This window comes from Sus scrofa, chromosome 16, assembly GCF_000003025.6.
Source record: "Sus scrofa isolate TJ Tabasco breed Duroc chromosome 16, Sscrofa11.1, whole genome shotgun sequence".
Classification (NCBI taxonomy): domain Eukaryota; kingdom Metazoa; phylum Chordata; class Mammalia; order Artiodactyla; family Suidae; genus Sus; species Sus scrofa.
The window spans coordinates 5357138-5378086 of NC_010458.4; the positions used below are offsets into that span (position 1 = coordinate 5357138).

At 40.3% G+C, this 20949-nt stretch overlaps 1 protein-coding gene across 1 annotated transcript in view; it reads right to left on the reverse strand.

Annotated features, from left to right (window-relative positions):
- MARCH11 (membrane associated ring-CH-type finger 11) overlaps positions 1 to 20949 on the reverse strand; it is a 114404-nt gene that overhangs the window by 11648 nt on the left and 81807 nt on the right. Inside the window, exon 3 of the mRNA XM_021076811.1 lies at positions 14218 to 14410. Coding sequence (XP_020932470.1) covers positions 14218 to 14410 — 193 coding nt within the window. The remainder of the gene's footprint in view (positions 1 to 14217; positions 14411 to 20949) is intronic.

The window sequence follows — 20949 nt, forward strand, 5'->3', positions numbered from 1 at the left end:
CTCCTCCGGCCTTTATCCTAAGTCTGCGCTGCAGCATCGAGATAGAAGATGGGAGGATGGTAGCGACCCTCACAATTTACAAAATGAATAATTCTGCAGACCTTGAAGAAACAGTATTTGCTTAAAAAGCTTATCAGTGTCTACCCTCCGTGTTAGTTAATGCTTCAGGAATCTTCTTTGCTAGATTTCCATTTGTTTCCCAGGCCGGGCCAAAGCCAATTCTTAGAAGGAAGCTGCTAGTGGACTTTTCCTCCTGGCAAGTTGAAACATGTACAACTAATTTTCCTTTTCCTTTCCAGTGGATACACTGTCTACCGCAAACTTGCAGATCATGATTTTATTAATCTGCAGGGTAAACAATATATGTTTTGATTGTTCTATTTCATAGGGTGAGAAGAATATTTTAAAAGATTTAATTGAAATATCTAATTAAAACTGTTTATCTTTGTGACCTGAAAAAGGCTATTTCACTTTTGTTGGCTTTGCTTTTCATTTCTCTTAAATCATACAGGCTGTGGTGGGTAAAAATTCCAAACCTAAGCTGCCATCTAAGCATAAGCAGAATTTCTAACTCTTTTAAATCAAAAATATCAATGAATGGAGTTCCTGCTGTGGAGCAGCGGAAATGAATCCGACTAGTAATCATGAGGTTGTGGGTTTGATCCCTGGCCTTGCTCAGTAGGTTAAGGATCCGGCATTGCCATAAGATGTGGTGTAAGTCGTAGATGCAGCTCGAATCCTGTGTTGATGTGGCTGTGGTGTAGGCTGGCAGCGAAAGCTCCAATTTGACCCCTAGCCTGGGAACCTCCATATGCCGCAGATGTGGCCCTAAAAAAAAAAAAAAAAAAAAAAAAATCAGTGAAATTTTAACCTGAATACAAAAATGTTCAGTCTTTAACTTTCCTTAATCTTCTGTGATATAGCAAGAAATTTCGAGGTTGAGATATGATGCTTTACGTAAATAGCTGTTATCAAAAAAGAGTTTCACTCAGAACAACAGAAAGAGAGATTACTTTTTGTATGGTACATTAATTTTTTTCTTTCTCTTTACTAATGTTTCCGTATGGTTTTGGCTCTATTAATCTGTGATAAATAAAGACTCCCACTCCACAAAATAGCTACAGTATTTTGGGGTTTTAGGAAAAACATTTCTTTTCTTCTGATCTAACATTACAGAAAATATTTATTGCTGATACCATGCCTTAGATGTCTGAGACAGTAACTGAAGAATAGTTTCATGTTAATGAATAGACAACTTTTTGAAAATTAGCCATCGAAGCTCAGCATATGAGAAGAGTTATTTTTACCAATGAATAAACAGAATTAACTGAACTACATAAATCTGTAAACACAGGCTCTGGAGTGACAATGTCCACAGTCCCATCGTGGGTCCCTCTTCCAACCTGTGTGGTCTCCAGATACTTAGTTTTCTCACGTCTGAGGTAGAAGAACACTATCTACATCGGACAGGGCTGTTGTGAGGACTGAGTGTGAAAACTGAGGTAAAGGGCTTAGAATGTTGCCTTGACCACAGTAAACATGATCTAAGCCCTCACTGGACATTTGGGTTTTTAAACCTTCTTTCCACATGCTTGGAAGCAGCTGAAACCATATATGGGTTCCACGTCTATGCTCATCTATGGGGTTTCTCATGACCCCAGAGGAACCCTGCCAGCGCACCCTCAGTCTGGTATCCTCTGTGTTCTATGCAGGCTCATCATATACAAAAGTCATTATGTTTCTCCTCGGTGAGAAAGTCCTATGCTGCAAAATAGTCTGGGATCAGGAGGTCCCCAAAATGGTGGGTGCCAGTTCTAGAAAACAGTCTCCAGGTTCTTAGCTTAAGGAGGTTGCCTCTTCTCATCATGGTTCCCAGTCTACTTTGCTTTCTCTTCCAAGGAAAGCACCCCATTCCCAAGTTGAGTTGGCCCCTAATGACCTCCTTTCAGAGTAGCCTGGGGATGTGCTCAGATCCCTCTAAAGTTGTCATAATTGTTCTGAGCCTCATGTGTTTAGAAATCACACAACCACCCTTCTAGAAAACAGTCGAGTCAAAGAAAGGAAAGAGTGAAGTTGCACAAGATGTGCATGTACACACACACACACACACACACACACACACACACACACACGAGCATGCTCGCATACAGCGAAGCCACAAGGGATGTCCCCTCCTGACCTCTCAGGCTCCCCACTATCTTGATGACATGTCCCCTGGCTCCTGGAGTTCCTTGAGCCCCACAGACCCAGACCCTTCATAACACTTGCCCCCTTCACTGTCCCTCCTTTACTCCAGGCTGGGCCTTTCCCTTCCAGAAACCGGTCCCTCTGCAAGCTCTGACCCTAGCAGCACTGCTGACAACTACCACCTCCAGTGTTTCTCACCCATCCACTTTCTTCACCTCAATAAATGCACTCCCTTCTACCTCCTGAAGACTTTGAGCCCCTCTCTGGGGCAATCTCTCCCCAATACGGCAGCTTCTTTCTGGCTCTCTTGCCTTCCCCAGCCTCGGAGTAAGCAACCTCAACCTTCCTGTAACCACTCTCCCAGCCCACGAGGTGAAAGGTGAGGTTGATCCCACTGCCAGTCTTCCATCAACTCTGTATATAGACCATGTCCTAGTCCAGTGTCATCATTTCACTGCTCTGCACCCACTCCTCAGCATGAATGGGTAAAAATGCAGCCACAGAGCCCTGGAGGTTGGGGCCACCCTTGCCTCAGCCTCATGAGAGTGCTCTACCATGCTCAGTGGTTCTTAATGACTGCTGGCTCAGCCTCCTCTCCCTAAAGTGCTCTGCGGCTGAGCGTCATCCTGTTTTAATTTTTATTATAGTTGATTTACACTGTTCTGTCAATTTCTGCTATATAGCAAAGTGACCCAGTTATTCCTATATGTATCTATATCTATATATTCTTTTTCTCATATTATCTTTCCTTATGTTCCATCACTGGTGATTGGACATAGTTCCCCATATAACAGGACCACATTGTCTATCCATTCTTTTTTTTTTTTTTTTTGTCTTTTTAGGGCAACACCCATGGCATAAGGAAGTTCCCAGGCTAGAGGTCAAATTGGAGCTGCCAGTCTATACCACAGCAACAGCAATGCAGGATCTAAGCCATATCTGCAACTTACACCACAGCTCACAGCAACACCAGATCCTTGATGCACTGAGCAAGGCCAGGGATTGAACCCGTGTCCTCACGAATACTAGGACTGCTAGCCATGATGGAAACTCCTTACCTATCCATTCTTAATGTAACAACTTGCATCTATTAACACCAAACTCCCAGTCCATCCCACTGCCTCCCTCTCCCCCTTGGCAACCACAAGTCTGTTCTCTGTATATATGAATCTATTTCTATTCTGTAGATAGGTTCCTTTGTGCCATATTTTAGATTCCACAGACAAGTGATAGCATTTGGTGTCTGTCTTTTTCTGACTTATTTCACTTAGAATGAGAATCTCTAGTTCCATCCATGTTGCTGTAAATGGCATTGTTTTGTTCCTTTTTTATGGCTGAGTAGTATTCCATTGTGTATAGGTACCACATCTTCTTAATCCATTCATCCGTTGATGGACATTTAGGTTGTTTCCATGCCTTGGCAATTATAAATAGTGCTGCAATGAACATAGGGGCGCATATATCTTTTTGAATGAAAGTTTTGTCTGGATATATGCATGCCGATGGTTGTTTTTAATGCTCTCCACAGACTCCTTTCCCCACACTGTGCCCTTCCTGTCTCTGCCCACGACCATACTACCTACTTGCCTGAGGCCTTCACTTCACTCTCCCAGAGCACCATGTGTGGCTATCTCTAGGTGCGCCCACCCTTTCCTCCTGCCTGCCCATCTCAGGAGGATGGAAACTCTTCCTGTGAAAGACAGACTCCTCCCCTGCATTCCGGGCTCCAAGTCTGCACCTCAGGGGCATCAAGCTATTCCTCCCCACTGGATCTCCAGTCTTTCTTCCAGTTTCTTCCAGGTCTGTTTTCTTAGCATTGGCTCGGACCTCACTCTACCATTAAAACAAATAAACAGGAATCTTTCTCAATTCCATATGCCCTTCCCAAGATCCTGGCCTCATTTAACTGTCCTTTTTCAACCAAGATTTATAAACTCACATTTTGAGCCCCCTATGCCTATCCCAGCCATCCTCAGCCTACTGCTATCTTGCCGATCCATTCAAACTCCATATGACCAAATCCAGTGATATTGTTTTGGCTTTATTTCACCTATGCTTTTTAAAAAAGGTATATTAAAATTAATGGAACATCCAGTTTCTCTAATCTTAAATGGCATGGTTTTTTTTTTAAGTTAAAGTACAGTTGATGCAACCAGAGATTCTAATACTAAGTGAAGTAAGTCAGAAAGAGAAAGACAAATACCATATGATATCACTTAGAAGTGCAATCTAAAATACAGCATCAATATTTCACCTACACTTTTTTTTGTTTTGTCTTTTTAGGGCTGCACCCATGGCATATGGAGGTTCCAAGGCTAGGGGGTCTAATCAGAGCTGCAGCTTCCAGCCTACACCAGAGCCACAGCAATGCAGGATAGGAGCCGCATATGCGACCTACACCACAGCTCATGGCAACGCCGGATCCTTAACACACTGAGCAAGGCCAGGAATTGAACCTGCAACCTCATGGTTCCTAGTTGGATCGTTTCTGCTGTGCAACAATAGGAACTCTCACCTACTCTTGATAAGGTATCTGGCACTGTTGGCCACTAGCTCCTCTGCCCTCAAATCCCCTCCTCATCTTGCCTGACCCCACTCTCTCCTTCTCTGACCCTGCCCCTCTCTGTGTCTCACAGTGTTCCTCAAACTGTCATTCATCTTGCCCTTGCAGACGATGGTTCCAACCACCAGATATAAATCTCCAGCTCAGATTTCCGACCCTAAGCATGTTTAACCTTCCCCTGTCTGCTCTCACATATATTTCTCTCCTGGCACTTTCCATGTTGTGTTTTAATTGCTTATTTCCCTGTCTCTTGCCAGCAGCTGAAGAGCAGAGGGGAGGCTAGATTCCAAAAGCTTTTCTGTAAAGGCCAGACAGTAAATGTTGCAGGTTATGCAAACATCACAGCCTCTCTTTCATGAGGTTGCAATCACTCATGGACAACACATAAATAGATGGATGTGACAGCTTTCCTGCAAAATTTTTTTTATGGGCACTGAAATTTATATGTGATATAATTTTCATGTGTCATGAAATAATACTCTTCTTTTAATGTTTATTCAACCATTTCAAAATGTAAAAATCCCTCGTACATCAGGGGCTATACAAAAACAGGCAGCAAGCCCTGTTCTCTTTATACCTTTATCCTGCACTCCAAATTTAGGACACAGTAAATGCTCAGTGAATGCTGGCCCAATAGATGACTAAACCTTCTTTTGCTAAACTGCCCCCAGTTGAGAGAAAGAGGCTCACTCTTTCCTGTGGAGGAAACAAAAGTCAACAATTATATATTTAGTCTGCTGCTCTGCTGCCTATGTCAATGTTTCTCCAAAAGACCTTGAACTGTACTGGGTCACAGGAGATGAAGGTTGTGGTTGGGTTTTCTCCCCCCAGGAGGAAGCTTAAAGAGTTAATTCATGTTGCTAATGCAAGTTCCCTTCCATTTTCTCTCCTGGGGTTTTAAAGGCAGCAATACCACTAATAACCAACTATGATAATAATCTTTAGAAAAACGGTAAACATGAGTATGATTAAGGCATGGGAAGGCCTATAATTTGTACCTCCAGAGTAAAGAGATAATAACAGCCTACCTCTCAAAGCATATAAAGGGTAAGGATTTGTTTTTCCTCTAACAATTTTGAATTACAGGGGGTCGCTCTGTCTCTCCCTCCAATGGGCCTTGAGAAGATGCGGCTCAAGGGTCCTGGGCTGAGTGAGACAAGAGTTGGAAGACGGACTTCTATGTTTCAGGCTGACTACCCTGTGTCAGATGCTTTCTAAGTGAAGTTGGGACATTTCCTGGAGGCAGAAAATGTGCTAAAATACTCTGAAATCAGAGAATAATGACCTATGCTTGTCAAGGAATTCCACCCTAAGAAGTGATTCCAAATAAGCCAGGAGAGTACTCAAATCTGCTAACAGTCATGGCTGTAAGGGGAAGGGACCAGGGCACTGAGCTGTAGGGGTAAGGGACCAGCCAGTGCCGCCAAGCTCACAGCCCAGTCCTGGCCTGGGAGGGAGTTTGAAGGGACCTAGAGGGGTTAAGGTAGAAGGGTTCTGTCTGCCTACATAGCAGCTGGGTGGCGGTCTCCCAAATTGCCAAGTTGAGGCCCTGGAGGGATGCTGGTCCCCAATCAAATTACAGATCAGAAAACAGAAGCAGGAAAGGGAGCAGAGGAGGCTGACAGTCTTCTCGTGTGTGGAGGGAAAATTGGGATAGGAAGGTTCAAAAAGGAAACACTGGGCTAATTGACATTCTTAGTTATTTTGCCAAACCAGGTTTAAATTGAGCTTCTTTTTTTCACAGGCCTTCTGATTCATGCAGACTTCTCCACATTCATGCTTCCTAAGAAATTCAGAGTAAGACAATGGCAGCGACACCTCCCACCGTCCACCCTCTGCTGTATCCTAGAGTGCCAGCCAGGACGCCAAGCAGCCTTCTGCAGCCCCATCCTGTGGCTGCAGGCTGACCTACTGACCAGCAAATCTTTGTTTTCCTGAGTGATCTCTGCGGCGCAGATCCCAGACTTGGTGGGTGGCGACGACAAAGATTGCGGCAGGAGGGGGGCGGTGCAAGATATATATACGTATATCTGAAATCCTATGCTCCTGTTTGCTGACAATTTGAAATGAAGTGGGACTGACTGCAGGCTTTGTGTGGCTCTGAGAAGAAATGGTGGTGGAAGGTGGGTGTTAGGGGCTGATGGTCCTTGTCCTCATTCCCCATAGAGAAGTATGTTCAGTGTGGAAACGACCCACGTCAGGTCACACTGGACCATGGCCCAGGCTGTCTGTGGGAGAGCCAGGAAAGGGCTGACTCTGTCAGAGAACCACAACCCCCTGTGCAGGACCTACAGAGGGTGGTGAACTTGAGTGTTCTTTGGTAATTTTACATGTTTCACCTGGAACTATTTGGTAAATTTTATACTTAGCCATAAATGCTTGGCTGCTTAAAAAAAAAAAAAAAAAAAAAAAGAGAAGCTATCTCTCCACAGTGACTTGGGGGCTGCACTTGCTACAAACCTCACCCACAGCTGAACTTCTAAGCACACTCGTCTGTATGGTGATGACCCTGTGTGACAAGCAAGGTAAGACCCGGAGACCCTCCTGGGGGGCGCTTTCCAACAAATTCGGTTTTCTTCTGCTCTAAATTATGGCATGTTTCAATTTCACTGCTAATTTCTTTTGGTAAATATGTTTTTCACCTAAAATACTGTAAGAAATATTGTCAACTTTTGAATCATTCAGGAGAGTGCCAGAGAGCACAAACATTTTAAACAGGGGTAGTCTCAGCGTCATCTCTATTTTGCTTGGAATACATTAGAATTTTCTTCCCTTAATTGATTCACTTTCTTAATTACGTATGCTTTGCTTATGCTAATTGGGTTGTACATGTTGAAAGTGAGCCACAGGAAGGAAGATGAACGAAAAGCCCCATTTTAGGTGGAAACAACTCTGTCATTAAGTAGCTGTCACCCTCAACGGCAAGGACTCATCTGTGGTAACCAAGACTCTGATTATCCGGAAATGTTTTATAAAATTTCCTCACCTTTCCTCATTGAATATCCAAAAAAGAAGAAAATGTACATTTTAGATTTCACATCAATAAAATGTTGAATCATGGGTTACTTTTAACTAGAGAAAAAAATAGTAAAGTAAAGCAAGACCGAAAGTAAGAGAGAATTACTTTGTTTTTTAAAAAATACATGTAGTTCTATTATCCTTCCCAAACCACAGGAATCTATTGTACTTATGTATTTATTGCTCTAAAGTTCTCTAATGAAACATGAATGCAAGTTACCAACTGATAACCCAACTAAAACTAAAATAGTTTTCTTTTTTTCGTCTTTTTAGGGCTGCACCCTCAGCATATGGAGGTTCCCAGTCTAGGGGCCAAAGTGGAGCTGTAGCTGCTGGCCTACGCCACAGCCACAGCAACCTTTCAGGGCATTTTTTAAAATAAAATCATGAGATAAAATACAGGATGATTGTTCATGCTGTCTTGCTTTTGAAAGTGGTACAGCAAAGGAGTTCCTGTCTTGACGCAGCAGAAACGAATCTGACTAGGAACCATAAGGTTGCCAGTTCAATCCCTGGCCTTGCTCAGTGGGTTAAGGATCCAGCGTTGCCATGATCCTTAGGTCACAGACATGGCTTGGATTTGATGTTGCTGTGGCTGTGGCGTAGGCCAGCAGCTGTAGCTCCAATTGGACCCTTGCTTGGGAACCTCCATATACTGTGAGTGTGGCTCTAAAAAGCAAAAAAAAAAAGTAGTACATCACATATCACTTTCCTGGTGTCCCCAGAAGACACCAGGCAGGACAAGCTACATACGAACAAGGCCTCGTGTGGCAACTCTTACTTTCTTTGTATAATTGCCCCACAAACCTAAAGAGTCATAGAATGCATTTTTAAAAAACTACTCAAAAGGTGCTAAATCTAGTCCAAACTGCCATGGACAATGTCAAAAAGCAATCTGTGAAAAGGATCTGGATATACATCAAAATGTAGAGAGGAGACATTTCTGCAAAGGGAGTGACATAACAAAAGGACAGCGTGAGGGAAATGGTCTTTTGAAAAAATTTACATGTTTCACGACTATAAACACAAAATGTGTTTATTTGAATATTTATATTATGTGGATGGTTAAGAGAATCTTTTATTTTATTTTATTTTTTATTGTCTTTTTAGGACTGCACCTGTGACATATAAAGTTCCCAGGCTAGGGACTGAATGGGAGCTGGAGCCACCTGCCTGCACCACACCCACAGCAATGAGGGATCTGAGCCACATCTGCAAGCTGCACAGCCCATGGCAATGACGGATCCTCAACCCACTGAACGAGGCCAGGGATAGAATCCACGTCCACATGGACACCAGTCGGTACTGTTAACTGCTCAGCCACAACGGGAACGCCCAAGAAAATATTTTTAAAAGAACAAAAGTAATTCAAGTTTTTAAATTCTGTAACCATAACCAGTTCCTTTCCACAGTATCTCAGGAAAGATCAATATTTTTCAGACCAGCATTTGGCAGGATCTTCTAGTGTGAATGAGATTAACTATAATATAAGCCCTGCTACTTCTGTTTTGGGAATCCCACCAACATAACAACAGAGTTTCCGTTTTAGTTTGTTGCTTCCCTAAGAGTCTGAACCCACCTCATCAGGTTCTTCCAGACACTGATGGGACTCAGTAACTGCCTTCACTTTCCAGATGCAATTTAATTAAATGACCCCCCCCTCCTTATGGCTACGTCTTAGTCCCTCCTTTCTGTTAGCCATTCACAGAAGTATTCCTCTTGCGGCCCAAGCTTCCTTTAAATTGCATGGCTGATCAATGGGGCCGTCTTCTATTTTCTCTATGTGCAAAGTGTGGAGCTGAGAATGAGGCCTGGGCCCAGAGCCTTCCACCACGCATTTGCTTTTCATCTCTGAGTTTGCTAATCTTTCTTTGTCCACTGTGCAAGTCTTCTTAGGAGGGAGCCAGTGCAAACCTGCTGTGATTCCTACTTCTCCCTCAATTGCTGCCACTGGGCTACAACATCTAGGTGATTTAAATCCCTTATATTAGTTTTCCTAGTGCACAATCACCATCTGAATGCCATCTATTTAAATATTTAAAAGAGCTCCCCAAATAGAATAGAAAGTGATATCTTTGTAATTCCATTTCCTTAACGACATTTCCCTTTTATGGCTCTCTGTCTATGGCTCTCTGTCTACCTCTCAACCACCACCCTCTCCCCTTTAATACCTTTCCTCTTAATCCTCTAGAATTCATTTTCATTTTACTCATTTCTCATGGAACAGAGTTACTTTGTCACTTAGCAAATACAATCTGTTTATACAGACAAAGTGAAACTTGTTAATCAAACTCTTACAAATTTACCATTCTATCATCTAGAAATCTGTTCAATATGGTAGCCACTAGCCACATGTGGTTAAGTTAAATTTAAATTGATTTAAATAAAATTAAATTTAAAATTCAGTTTCTCATTCTCACTCACAACATTTCAAGAACACTTTCATCACTGTAGAAAGTTCTGTTGGACAGCCCTGATCTGGGTATTTGAACAATAATAACAGTAATAACATAATAATAGCAATAATAACCCTTGGGAGAATTCAAAACTTTAACAGCAAGAAGAAATTGGATCTTGTGAAAGCAGAACATGTATTAGTTAATGATAAATAAAAACCTGCTGTAGAGCACAGGGAACCCTACCCAATATTCTGTCATAATCTATATGGGAAAAGAATCTGAAAAAGAATGGTTGTGTGTATGTGTATATAACTGAATCATTGGATGTATGGCAGAAATTATCACAACAGGGTGAATCAACTCTACTTCAATAAAACTTTAAATGAATGAATAAATAAATATATAAGTAAATAAAAGCAACAAACAAAATTACTTTGGGAATAAGTAAATTTCCCCAAGTAAATAAATTTTCAAAAAATCTTTACTTGCCTATTTAACAATCCAATAAAATCTCTCCCTAAACATTACATACACTGGTTGGACTGCAATATTTTTTGATTCTAGAATTGATCTTTAGATTTGCAGAACTATTTTTTTAAGAAGAACATTTACGAAGCTGTCAACTTGTTCTTTCTCATTTAGGTATAAACAAGTTTGAAAAGCTTGGATGAACAGGAATATGGGAATGTTTCCAACCACTTTAAAGCACTCTGAGCAGGGAGCCAACTTTCCATCCTCCAATGATGACAAGGGAATCATTGCCCCCATTTGCCCAGCATCTCTTCATCATTGGCTTGCTTGGCTACCACTTCCCCATAAAATCTGCCTGAAGCCATTCCCTCTCTGCTTTGTCCAACTACCACTTCCTGTGCATATTTCTATCACTGTGTACATCCTGCTGAATTCTAATTACCTACTCGCATGTCTGTCCCGCCCACGTGGCTGGGGGCCCCTGGAGGACAGAAAAGTGACTGAGTGTCATTTGCATTCCCAGGACTCAGCACTGTGTCTCATACACAGAACAGTTATTGAACCGAGTTGAGCAAATTGGACTCAAAGTTGTAAGCCTGCTTTTCACATTAACTCTGACTCTGGTCTTGCAGTCAGGGGTTTTGGAGGTATAATCAATGTGTAGACTGTGTTACTGTCTACATTTAATTAGCAGACATTTTAATTAATTAAAAATGTTAGCAGGACCTGCTATAATTCAGTTGGCTACTGGCAGCCTATGTGTTTGCTTTCTGACAATAGTATCTTCCCTATTTCTTGGGGGAAAAAATAAGATTTTCTCTAGGTCTCAACAGACTAATTAATGAGTTTGCCAAGTGAAATAAATACCGTTGATCAATCTGAATTCTTTAATACTTTAAAAAAAATACAAAGAAATCACTGACTGATGGGATTTTGATTCCATTAGCCAAAAGACAATGAAAAGTGTTGTCAATATGTAAAACTTAGACAAAATTCCATTCCAAAGTTTCTTCAGAAAAATGTCAATTGGTTTTTGTTCCTAAGAAACTTGACTTTATAAAACAGGCAAAGTCCCACATGTCAAAAGGGAAGCCCAGTTACATCGTATGTGGTAAGAGTTCCTGCTGTGGTGCAGTGGGCTAAGAATCTGACTGCAACAGCTTAGGTCACTGTGGAGGTAGGGCTTTGATCACCAGCCCTGTGCAGTGGGTTGAAGGATCTGGTATAACCACAGCTGCTGTGTAGGTCACAGCTGTGGCTCAGATTCAATCCCTGGCCCGGGAGCTTCCCTATGCCTCAGGTGTGGCCATTAAAAAATGTCATATATTGTCAAAAAGATCATTAGCTCATACTTATGTGCTCTTTAAACCACAATTCTAATCATCTTGATTAAGAGACTGGAATTAGCAATCAAAATTTAATAGATAATAACTCAGCACTAAATGCAAGAATGTGAAACATGAAATTCAAGAAAATGTTTTCCTAACTGAGAAATATATGGTCCTTTTCAGTGCTGTAATATCAAGAAAGTCAGCTGGAATTTTTCCCATCAAGTTGGATTAGGAGCCTAATGGTTCTTTTGTTTTTCATCTCCTCTTTTAATATCAATGGAATACCACATTTTATAACATTTATGTTGAAAAACAGAATAAACACAATTTCTGAATTTGTTGAGACATTTGTAGAACAATTCATAATTCTTCTTTATTTAGACCAATCCCTAGAGGTTATATCTGTATAGAGATTCAGAATTTCCAAATGCTTACATGTGCTTTATCACATTGAATGCAAACGGTCATATAGATGATTAGCCGAATTATTGAGGCAACTGCTCAGTTTACCTATTATTCATGACATTTCCCTCCCTTCTTTTTTTCCTTCCTGGCCTGAAATTTTATAATTTTCTTATTTACTAGTCTTGTATTAGTAATAAGGAAAGAAAGAAAAAAAGGTGACGTTCAAGCTAATTTTTTTTTTTTTGTCTTTTTAGGGCCGCACCCACAGCATATGGAGGTTCTCAGGTTAGTGGTCCAATCAGAGCTGCAGTTGCCCGTCTACACCTCAGCCACAGCAACACAGGATCCGAGCTTCATCTGTGACCTTACACCACAGATCACAGCAACACTGGATCCTTAACCCACTGAGTGAGGCCAGGGATAGAACCTGGATCCTCATGGATGCTAGTCAGGTTCGCTAATCACTGAGCCACGATGGGAACTCCCTGATTGTATTTTTAAATGTGTAGAGTCGTTTTGGGGGAAAAAATGACTGAGAATATTAAAATTGCTAGTTAAATTAAGGTTTTAGTGAGTAAAGGCATTAATATAAGTGATTTAAAGTATTTCAATGTTTGTACCTTCTTCAAGTACTCTTAATCTACAACTTCCAGTTAATAGTATACTTTATAATAATTATTTCCTTTAAGCCCATATGCTAGAGATGCTTATCCCATTTTTATAGGTGAGAAAACAGGAATATGGAGAGACAAGTTGATCTGGCCAAGCAGAGGTCAGGGTTAGAAACCAAGGCACTTGACCCCAGGCTGAGAATCCTCCCTGCTGAGGTCAGTGGCTCTCATGCTGCAATGTGCATCAGCATCTTGGTGAGCTTGTAAATGCGGGTGGCTGAGGGGGGAGGCACCCTGACATTTCTGATTTGGCAGGTCTGGGGCTGGTCCTGAGAACGTGCATTTCTAAAAAAGGCGCTGCAGATGCTGCTGCTGCTGCCATGAGCAGTCCTCAGACCATACTCTGAAAATCATGGCTGCCCCCCTTAGCCCTTTTGTATGACCCTTAAGCTATATACCATGCAGAGCATGGAGTCTCCTGGATACGGGGTGTGGCCTTTCTCCATCCCCGCCCCCTACTGCCAACTGGTCACCATCACCATGCCTGTGGCACCTCCCACAAACTGGGTAAATGCTACATGAATTGGCTTCAGTTTTCTCATGGTATAAGAGAAACAAGAGATTGGTCAAGTGAAACATGTAAGTAATATTTTTCGTAGGGTCTATTTAAGCTAAAATGTTCCATCCTTTTTCTCTTCTAAGCCACTGAATTTAAGAAGTGAAACAAAGAGGCACAGGACAGCAAGAACAATCATCCCCAAGCCCTTACCCTTCCAAGGAGCCCTTTATGTCCACAGGGAATCTGAGTCGCCATGCCATGATGTAAGACCTCCTCCAGGTACCAGTGCCCTCCCCAGACGCACAGCATTGCCACTGTCATTAGTCCATGCTTTCCCAGCTTTGTTTGGGGTACTTATTTGCTCTTATTCCTTAGAAATAAATCGCTGTCCTTCCATCACCTACTCCAATTTCTTCAACTCCTTCTTCATGTTGCAAAATCTAGCACTTGAAATGGGCATTATCCTGTTCATTTTCAGACTACTTGGGAATAGAGATGCTCTGCTTTGGGAAAAAAGTGGCCAGATTGTGACACCCCAGAGAGTTAATGAGCTGGAAAACCCAAGATCACGCGAGCCACCACCTCCTCTATTAGATCCGACTGAAGAGAACGCATAAGAGCTGCAAGAAATGGATTACTGACAGGTCGTTAAGGTTGAAGGTCATGATCTTACCTATGCACACTAGATCCATAAAACCATACATTCCATAGCAGATCTGAAAAAGGATGTCCTTCCTCTGCCACATTGCATAGGGGCTGAAGGCTGACCAGAGGAGCCAGGTCACACTTGCTATTAAGAACAGGGATCCTAGGATTACAGCAATCATCTGAACTTTCTCAACCAGTGTTATAGAAATGCTTTGCCACTAAAAGAAAAACAGAGGCATGTAAGAAAAAAGGTGCTGTGTATAATTTAAAAAGAATAAAAAACACTTTCAGCCCCATGTTAGACCCTTTTCAATCTGGCCCACGCGTGAATTTTTTCATTTCATCCAGGCTATAAAAAAATAGACAAGCAGATAAGGATTAATGAATTGCCTCAACTTCAATTATTTTCAGTAATTCACCATTCTGCAAGTTTCATCTAGTTTTATTTCATATAACAGTAGTGAGTGAGGATGGCTGGGGAATATTTAGTGCCTGGAAATAACATTATCTTCTTTCACACATGCATGAAATTAAATACACTCTGACAAGACACAGTGAGGAGTCCACTGTTTGCAAATTTATTTTGCTCTTAACACATTTGGCTAACTGCACAGATGGGGAGATCTCTTTGTGAAGAAAATATGAAAAACAAATAAATAAGCTATATAAAAGAACATCCATGAAAGTCACTTAACACACTAAAATAATTATAAGGAACTATAAAACTGCATTATCTGTGATTGGTACATTTTATATACTCAGATATTACTGACTATTAATTATCTAATGAGGAAACCATGAAGCCATTTTTGTCAAGATTTAGAATTTGTAGTTGAAGGAGTATCTTTGAAACTCACAAACTGTATAAGCACACACTATCCAATGGGGAAAGTAATTTGGTGTCTGAAGCATGAATATTTGAGAGGATTTAGAGTACAAATGATGAAAAACATTTCAAGGATGTTATCAGCTTGAAAGAATCAGTTAGTCAGGTTTTCACTTTTGCTTCATTGAGACAGAAACAAAATTGGAATTGGTATTCTGGTCTGCCAGTAAACTATCAAACTCAAAACTACCTGAATGATCTCATTGTATGTGAAAGAGTCATGGCTATTGCAACACATGGCTTATAAGAAGAATTCCTAGACAGTTTAAATAACCCTTAAAAACAAATGAACTTGAACAGTCAGCGTCCCTTCGGTGAATCTGATACTTCCTTATACTCTTTACTTACCTGGAGCCTGAACACATGATCCCCAGAGAGAAGGCACTCATTACTCTTAAGTTTCCTCTCTCCCTCACTGCCTCTGTCTCTCATCATAAATAATTTACATACAATAATTTAAATATGCTTTGAAACTTGCATATTTATATGTACCATAAATTCTGATTTTCTTCAAGATTAAATATCAAAATGCATTCAAAATATTTCACTCTCTAAAGTCATTTACTTTATGTTTCTCTTAAAAAAAGAGAGAAAAGAACCAAATGGCAAAGTTTGTGTAATCTAGAAGAAAGGTATTTCTAATTATTTTAATATGAAGAATCATGTATTAAAAAGTGGTTCTTGCTTTTACAATTTTGCATGAGTAATAACTGAGCTGGTCAATATTATTTTATCATCACAAATGAATCAATGAATTTCAAGCACATATTTGAGGATTTCAACTTGCTTCCTGACATAATTTTAAACACATTAATTTCAAACAGCTAGCCATCTGAACTTTAAACCATTTTAAATTTGGTGTCACCAAACAAGTGTGAAGTGCTGATGTCTGTGGTCTTGTTTAGTTTCAATGCTCATTGAAATTTGCACTAAATACAACAAGATGGTGAGCAATATAGTAACCTACTTCCAACTAAGATCTATCCTAGATGGATGCTACCGTGTCTGTATGCCCTGTATTGCTTTTTATCAACGTATTAATCATATCAGACAGATGAAAACAAAGCATCCTTTTAGATCTATGAGGCAAAGGTGTCCAACTTGTGTGTGTGTGTTTGATTTTTACATGATGGGCTACACATTTCAAAATACGTATGACTGAAACACAAGAATTAGGCAATCATAAGTGAGTCAAGAAAATTCACCAAGAATGAGCTTTACATATTGATATCTATTTTCCTTTTGCCTGAAATCCTTTATGTTTTAGACTTATTATGTAATTTTAGTGGAGTTGACTTTGGACAGCTCAATATTGAATAATTAATTATAATTAGTGTCAGTTAGGTTTATTAATTATTTGATCCAGGCTGCCCAAGCCAATTCGGTAACAACATGGTGGCCATAGATACAATGTCATGGACCCTACTAGGCGATGGGATTTGGGGGAACTGCTACAGGTGGTTTTATGCTGCTGTGGTGTGTTCTGGGACACAGGAAACTGTAGTGGCTTTGGTCTCAAGTCAGTATGACTGCCAGGACTGGGAGGCCATGCTCAGATGGCAGGCTTCCCACACATGAGGCTCAGCTGTTCACCTTCATAAGGAAGGTGAATGAGCAAAGAGACAGACTTACTATGAATAAGAAACATTGATGCCTCATGTCTGTTTGGTGTTATCAAATTTTAAAATGATTTAAAATTCAAATACCTGGAGTTCCCATTGTGGCTCTGTGTGTAAAGAACCTGACATAGTATTTGTGAGGATGCATATTTGATCCCTGGCCTCACTGAGTGGGTGAAGGGATCTAGCGTTGACACAAGCTGCAGCAGATATGGCTTTTATCTGGTGTTACTGTGCCTATAGCGTAGGCCGGCAGCTGCAGCTCCAATTAGGCCCCTAGCCTGGGAATTTCTGTGTGCTGCAGGTGTGGCCATAAAAAGAAAGAAAAAATTAAAATACCTGGCCATTTGAAATTAATGTGTCTAAAGTTATGTCAGGAAGCTCTGGGGGAAAAAAAAAAACAAACTCTTGATTACAATACACTGGGAAGCTCAATTATTTACTATTATAGAAATTATTTTTTGTTGTGAATATTAGATGTAATTTGAGATTTTTGAAGCTTGTTTTTTAAAGAAGGGTAAACTGTTCAGAATCTTTAAAGAGCTCCCCAGAATTTTTGGTTTCATGTCACTTCACTAATAGCGCAAATGTGCAAGTGTGTCTGAAAGTGCACAGATAATTCGTCACATACTGATGAACCTTAAAATTAGTACCATTTCACTGAATAGCTAATGAGGACAAACCATTATGGAAACAAAATTTATTAAACCAATTATGAACATAAGTGTTTCCCTTTAAACCCTGATGTCATCCTGATCATTTCTTTGTCCACTACGTACCGCTCTCTTAGATGCAAAAAAAAAAAAAAAAAAAAAAAAAAAAATGGGGTTGTTCACATCTTCCCTTAGGAAAAATAATGCTGCTTCCTAACACTAGGAAATACCCACCTAGCATGCTTGTCCTGGAAGGCACACGTTATCCACCAGGCTCAGCCTAAAGGCGCTGTGTTCATGGACCATTAGCTTGGACAATAAAAACAGAAGATGAGTGTCCTGGGGCTACTCTCTCTACCCAAGTGGTATTCAAGGCCTGGATTTCAGTGTGCAAGGCACTTCTGAATCTTGAACAAATTTTGTCAACTGCTGAATATACTTTTCTCCTCTAAAACTTGATATATAAGTATGTGTATATATATATTTTTTTTTTCATTTAAATATCTCCCTAAGTTTGGAAAGGAAAAGTAATATAACAAGAACAAGACTGGCTCTAAATAATTGTTATTATTTTCTTTTTTCCATAATATGTGAAATGTGTGGCTCTCTTATAGCCCCAAAAAGCTGCTCACTTCTACACAGCTATTGAACTTATTGTTTCTAGCAAAAGTGGGGACACTTGGCTCCTCTTTTGGAAGTTCATTCCTTTTTATAATAAAAATTTAACTATAGTTGATTTACAATGTTCTCTCCATTTCTGCTATACAGCAAAGTGACCCAGTTTATATATATATGCTCTCTTTCTCCTGTTATCTCTGGGAAGTTCCTCATAATTTAGTGTACCAGAAGAAGTAATTTAATCATCATAGCCTGTATTTACCTAGGGTTAATATTTGCCAAGCACTCTTATAAGAAGTTATACATATTAACTCATTTAATTCCCACCACAACCTTAGAAGGGAGGTACTATCATAATCCCCATTTTACAGATATCTAAACAGGCAGAGAGAGATTAAACTATTTGCACAAGGTTAAACACCTAGTAATGACTGGAGCTGAGATATAAACCTGATAGTCTGGCTTCTAGGTTCGTGCTCTCAACTCAAACTATATGGTATAATAATTCCACCGAGCTCTGATACCAATTAATTGCCTTCACCTCATCATGTCAGAGCCACGGCAATTTTCCTGATAAAAGCTTCTCTGTCTTCTCTGCTCTACTGAAATAGCTTTCTTGCTGGATGTCCAACTGTGAGTCATTCCTTGATCCTCTATGTAATTCCCAAGGTGACATTCCTAATAAAAGGAGAACTGTTCCCGCTGGGCTGGACTCCAAGATCCATCAATGAGGCTAAATATTTGGTTCAGCACATATTCCCAGAGCCTGGCATGTAGCTGTTGCAGGAAGGATGAAAGGAATGGAAAAATATAATGAGGAAGAGAAGAAAGAAAAGAAGGAAGTTGAAAGAAAGGAAAAACAGAAGGGAGGGAGGGAAAGACGGCGGGGGGCGGGGGGGGGGGGGGAAAGAGGCACACTCCTCAATTCGGCTTCACCTGATTCTTTGCATTCTCCCAAATGCTGTGTACTTTGCTCCCTCTTTGACTTTGAGCACCTTACTTCCTCAGCAGGCATACCATGCCCTTCCCACCTTCCTCACCTGATGAAATCTCTCTTTCATCCATAACTGGCTGTGATGCCAGCTCTTCTAAAAAGCTGTCCCCTCCTGCCCCTCCTCTTCTAGAATGTCTATGGACCCCACAGTCCACCATGTATACTTCTGTTTAGTGTGGATTTCTTTCTTACTGGGATCCCAAATAGTTGTCTACCTCCCAGTTATACACAGATTGGATGTCATGACAGCAGAAGTGAGTCTCACCTCCCCTTTGTTCACCCAACAGCTGAATGCACCTAGTTAGTGCATTAAATATACCATATCCCGATGAGTTTCCATCATCCATCTGATTGCCAGATTAACATTCTCTCCATATCCATTCCATCTTGCCTATAGGACAAAGTTCCAACTCTGGCCAAACCACCAAGAAATGAGAATTTAAACTTAGATCTGTTTCCAAAGCCTAAGTTATTTCTAAAGTGTCTCTCTCTCTGTATATTGTCTGCTCTCACATCCTCTCTCTGCCTAAACTGACACATCCTACATCTGAAAGTAAAACCCCTAAAAGGCACAATTATACCTTCCTAAAAGGTAGCTGCAGGGATGGGAAAAAAGTCAACAAATGCAAAAAGCGACTCAGCAGAGTACCAAATAAATCTGACCTATAGCTTGGCAAACAGAATCCTCACACACTACTTGAGTCTTAAAGCTTCAGTGTATTAAATGAATATTAACATAAAGATGACACTCTCAAGGAGTTATACTTCTTTAATTTTAATGAAGTTTGGAAGAAATTAAACTCATATTGGAACTTATTTAAATTCTCTTTATATACAACTGTTCAGAAATGCCCCACGTAAGATCCATCAGTCCTAGAAAGATAAAGACAATGTGTGTGGCCTCAAATTGGTTATCACTGTGTGTGAGGGTCCACGTCAGTGTTGCACCTTTTGCAGGAAATTGGATAAGTACCCCAATAATTACTATAGACTCTTCTGAAACTATGGCACTAATTGTTGCCTTTACTAATGAAATTGTACTAATTATCACAGGTTTATTACTGCCTTCAGGCAAGAAAGGATGTTAGAAAAAGCTAAGAATTTTCTTCAAAGAAATGATAGGAGCCCAAGCTAAGGCAAGACCACATCTCTTCCTTGTATATATCACTTCTGGCTGGTAAGATAAGAACCAGTGAACGGTATGCACTCCATCAGGCCTCCAGGAAGCTATTTAGAAAGGTGTTCCTGTCATTCCGTTGTCTGAAAGAGTTAATGCAGCTTCTCAATTTAGAACCCAGTTTCCTCCCTGAAAATAACATGTGCTCAAAGGGAATGAGGCTGAACTTAGAGAAAGTAGATTCTTTCAGTGTGCATTAAATCATCGAGTCTCAAGCACTGTTTCATCTTTGTTTTTACAAGGCAGGCCAGATATGAATCATAGCTAATAGATTTGTAGTACAATGATTTATAGCATGCAGTGTGACAGGTGGGATTACTTACTAGTGTCACAGGAGAGAACATCTGCTCTTAAGAAGTGTCCTCTTCAGAAAAATGAATTTAGCTAAAACCTATTTTCAATCATCTTTAGAAGGTGTTTAAATTGAACCACTAAAGTTGGGATTTGCTGACAGAAAGCATCTGGATGTGTAATCAGTTTGACATGCGGATAAAACATTCAGTTAATTATATGCCCATTCTTTGTAGTGTTGCGTTTATAGGCTGCATATTAAAAGTGATTTCATGGTTTAATATGAGTCTTCTCTGTGAAAAAAGCATTTTCATAAACTTATTAGAGCTGAAATAAAAGTCAGACAAAAGAAATTTGCTTTGGCTTAGAAAGGTGAAATCTAAACAACCTAGAGAAAATAATTAGGGAAACATGCTTCTTTGAAATATTAATAAAATTGGTAAAACTTTAGCAAGGCTAACCAAGAAATGAAAGAGGGGATATGATGACTGGCCCTGCAGATAGATGAAAAGAGTAGTA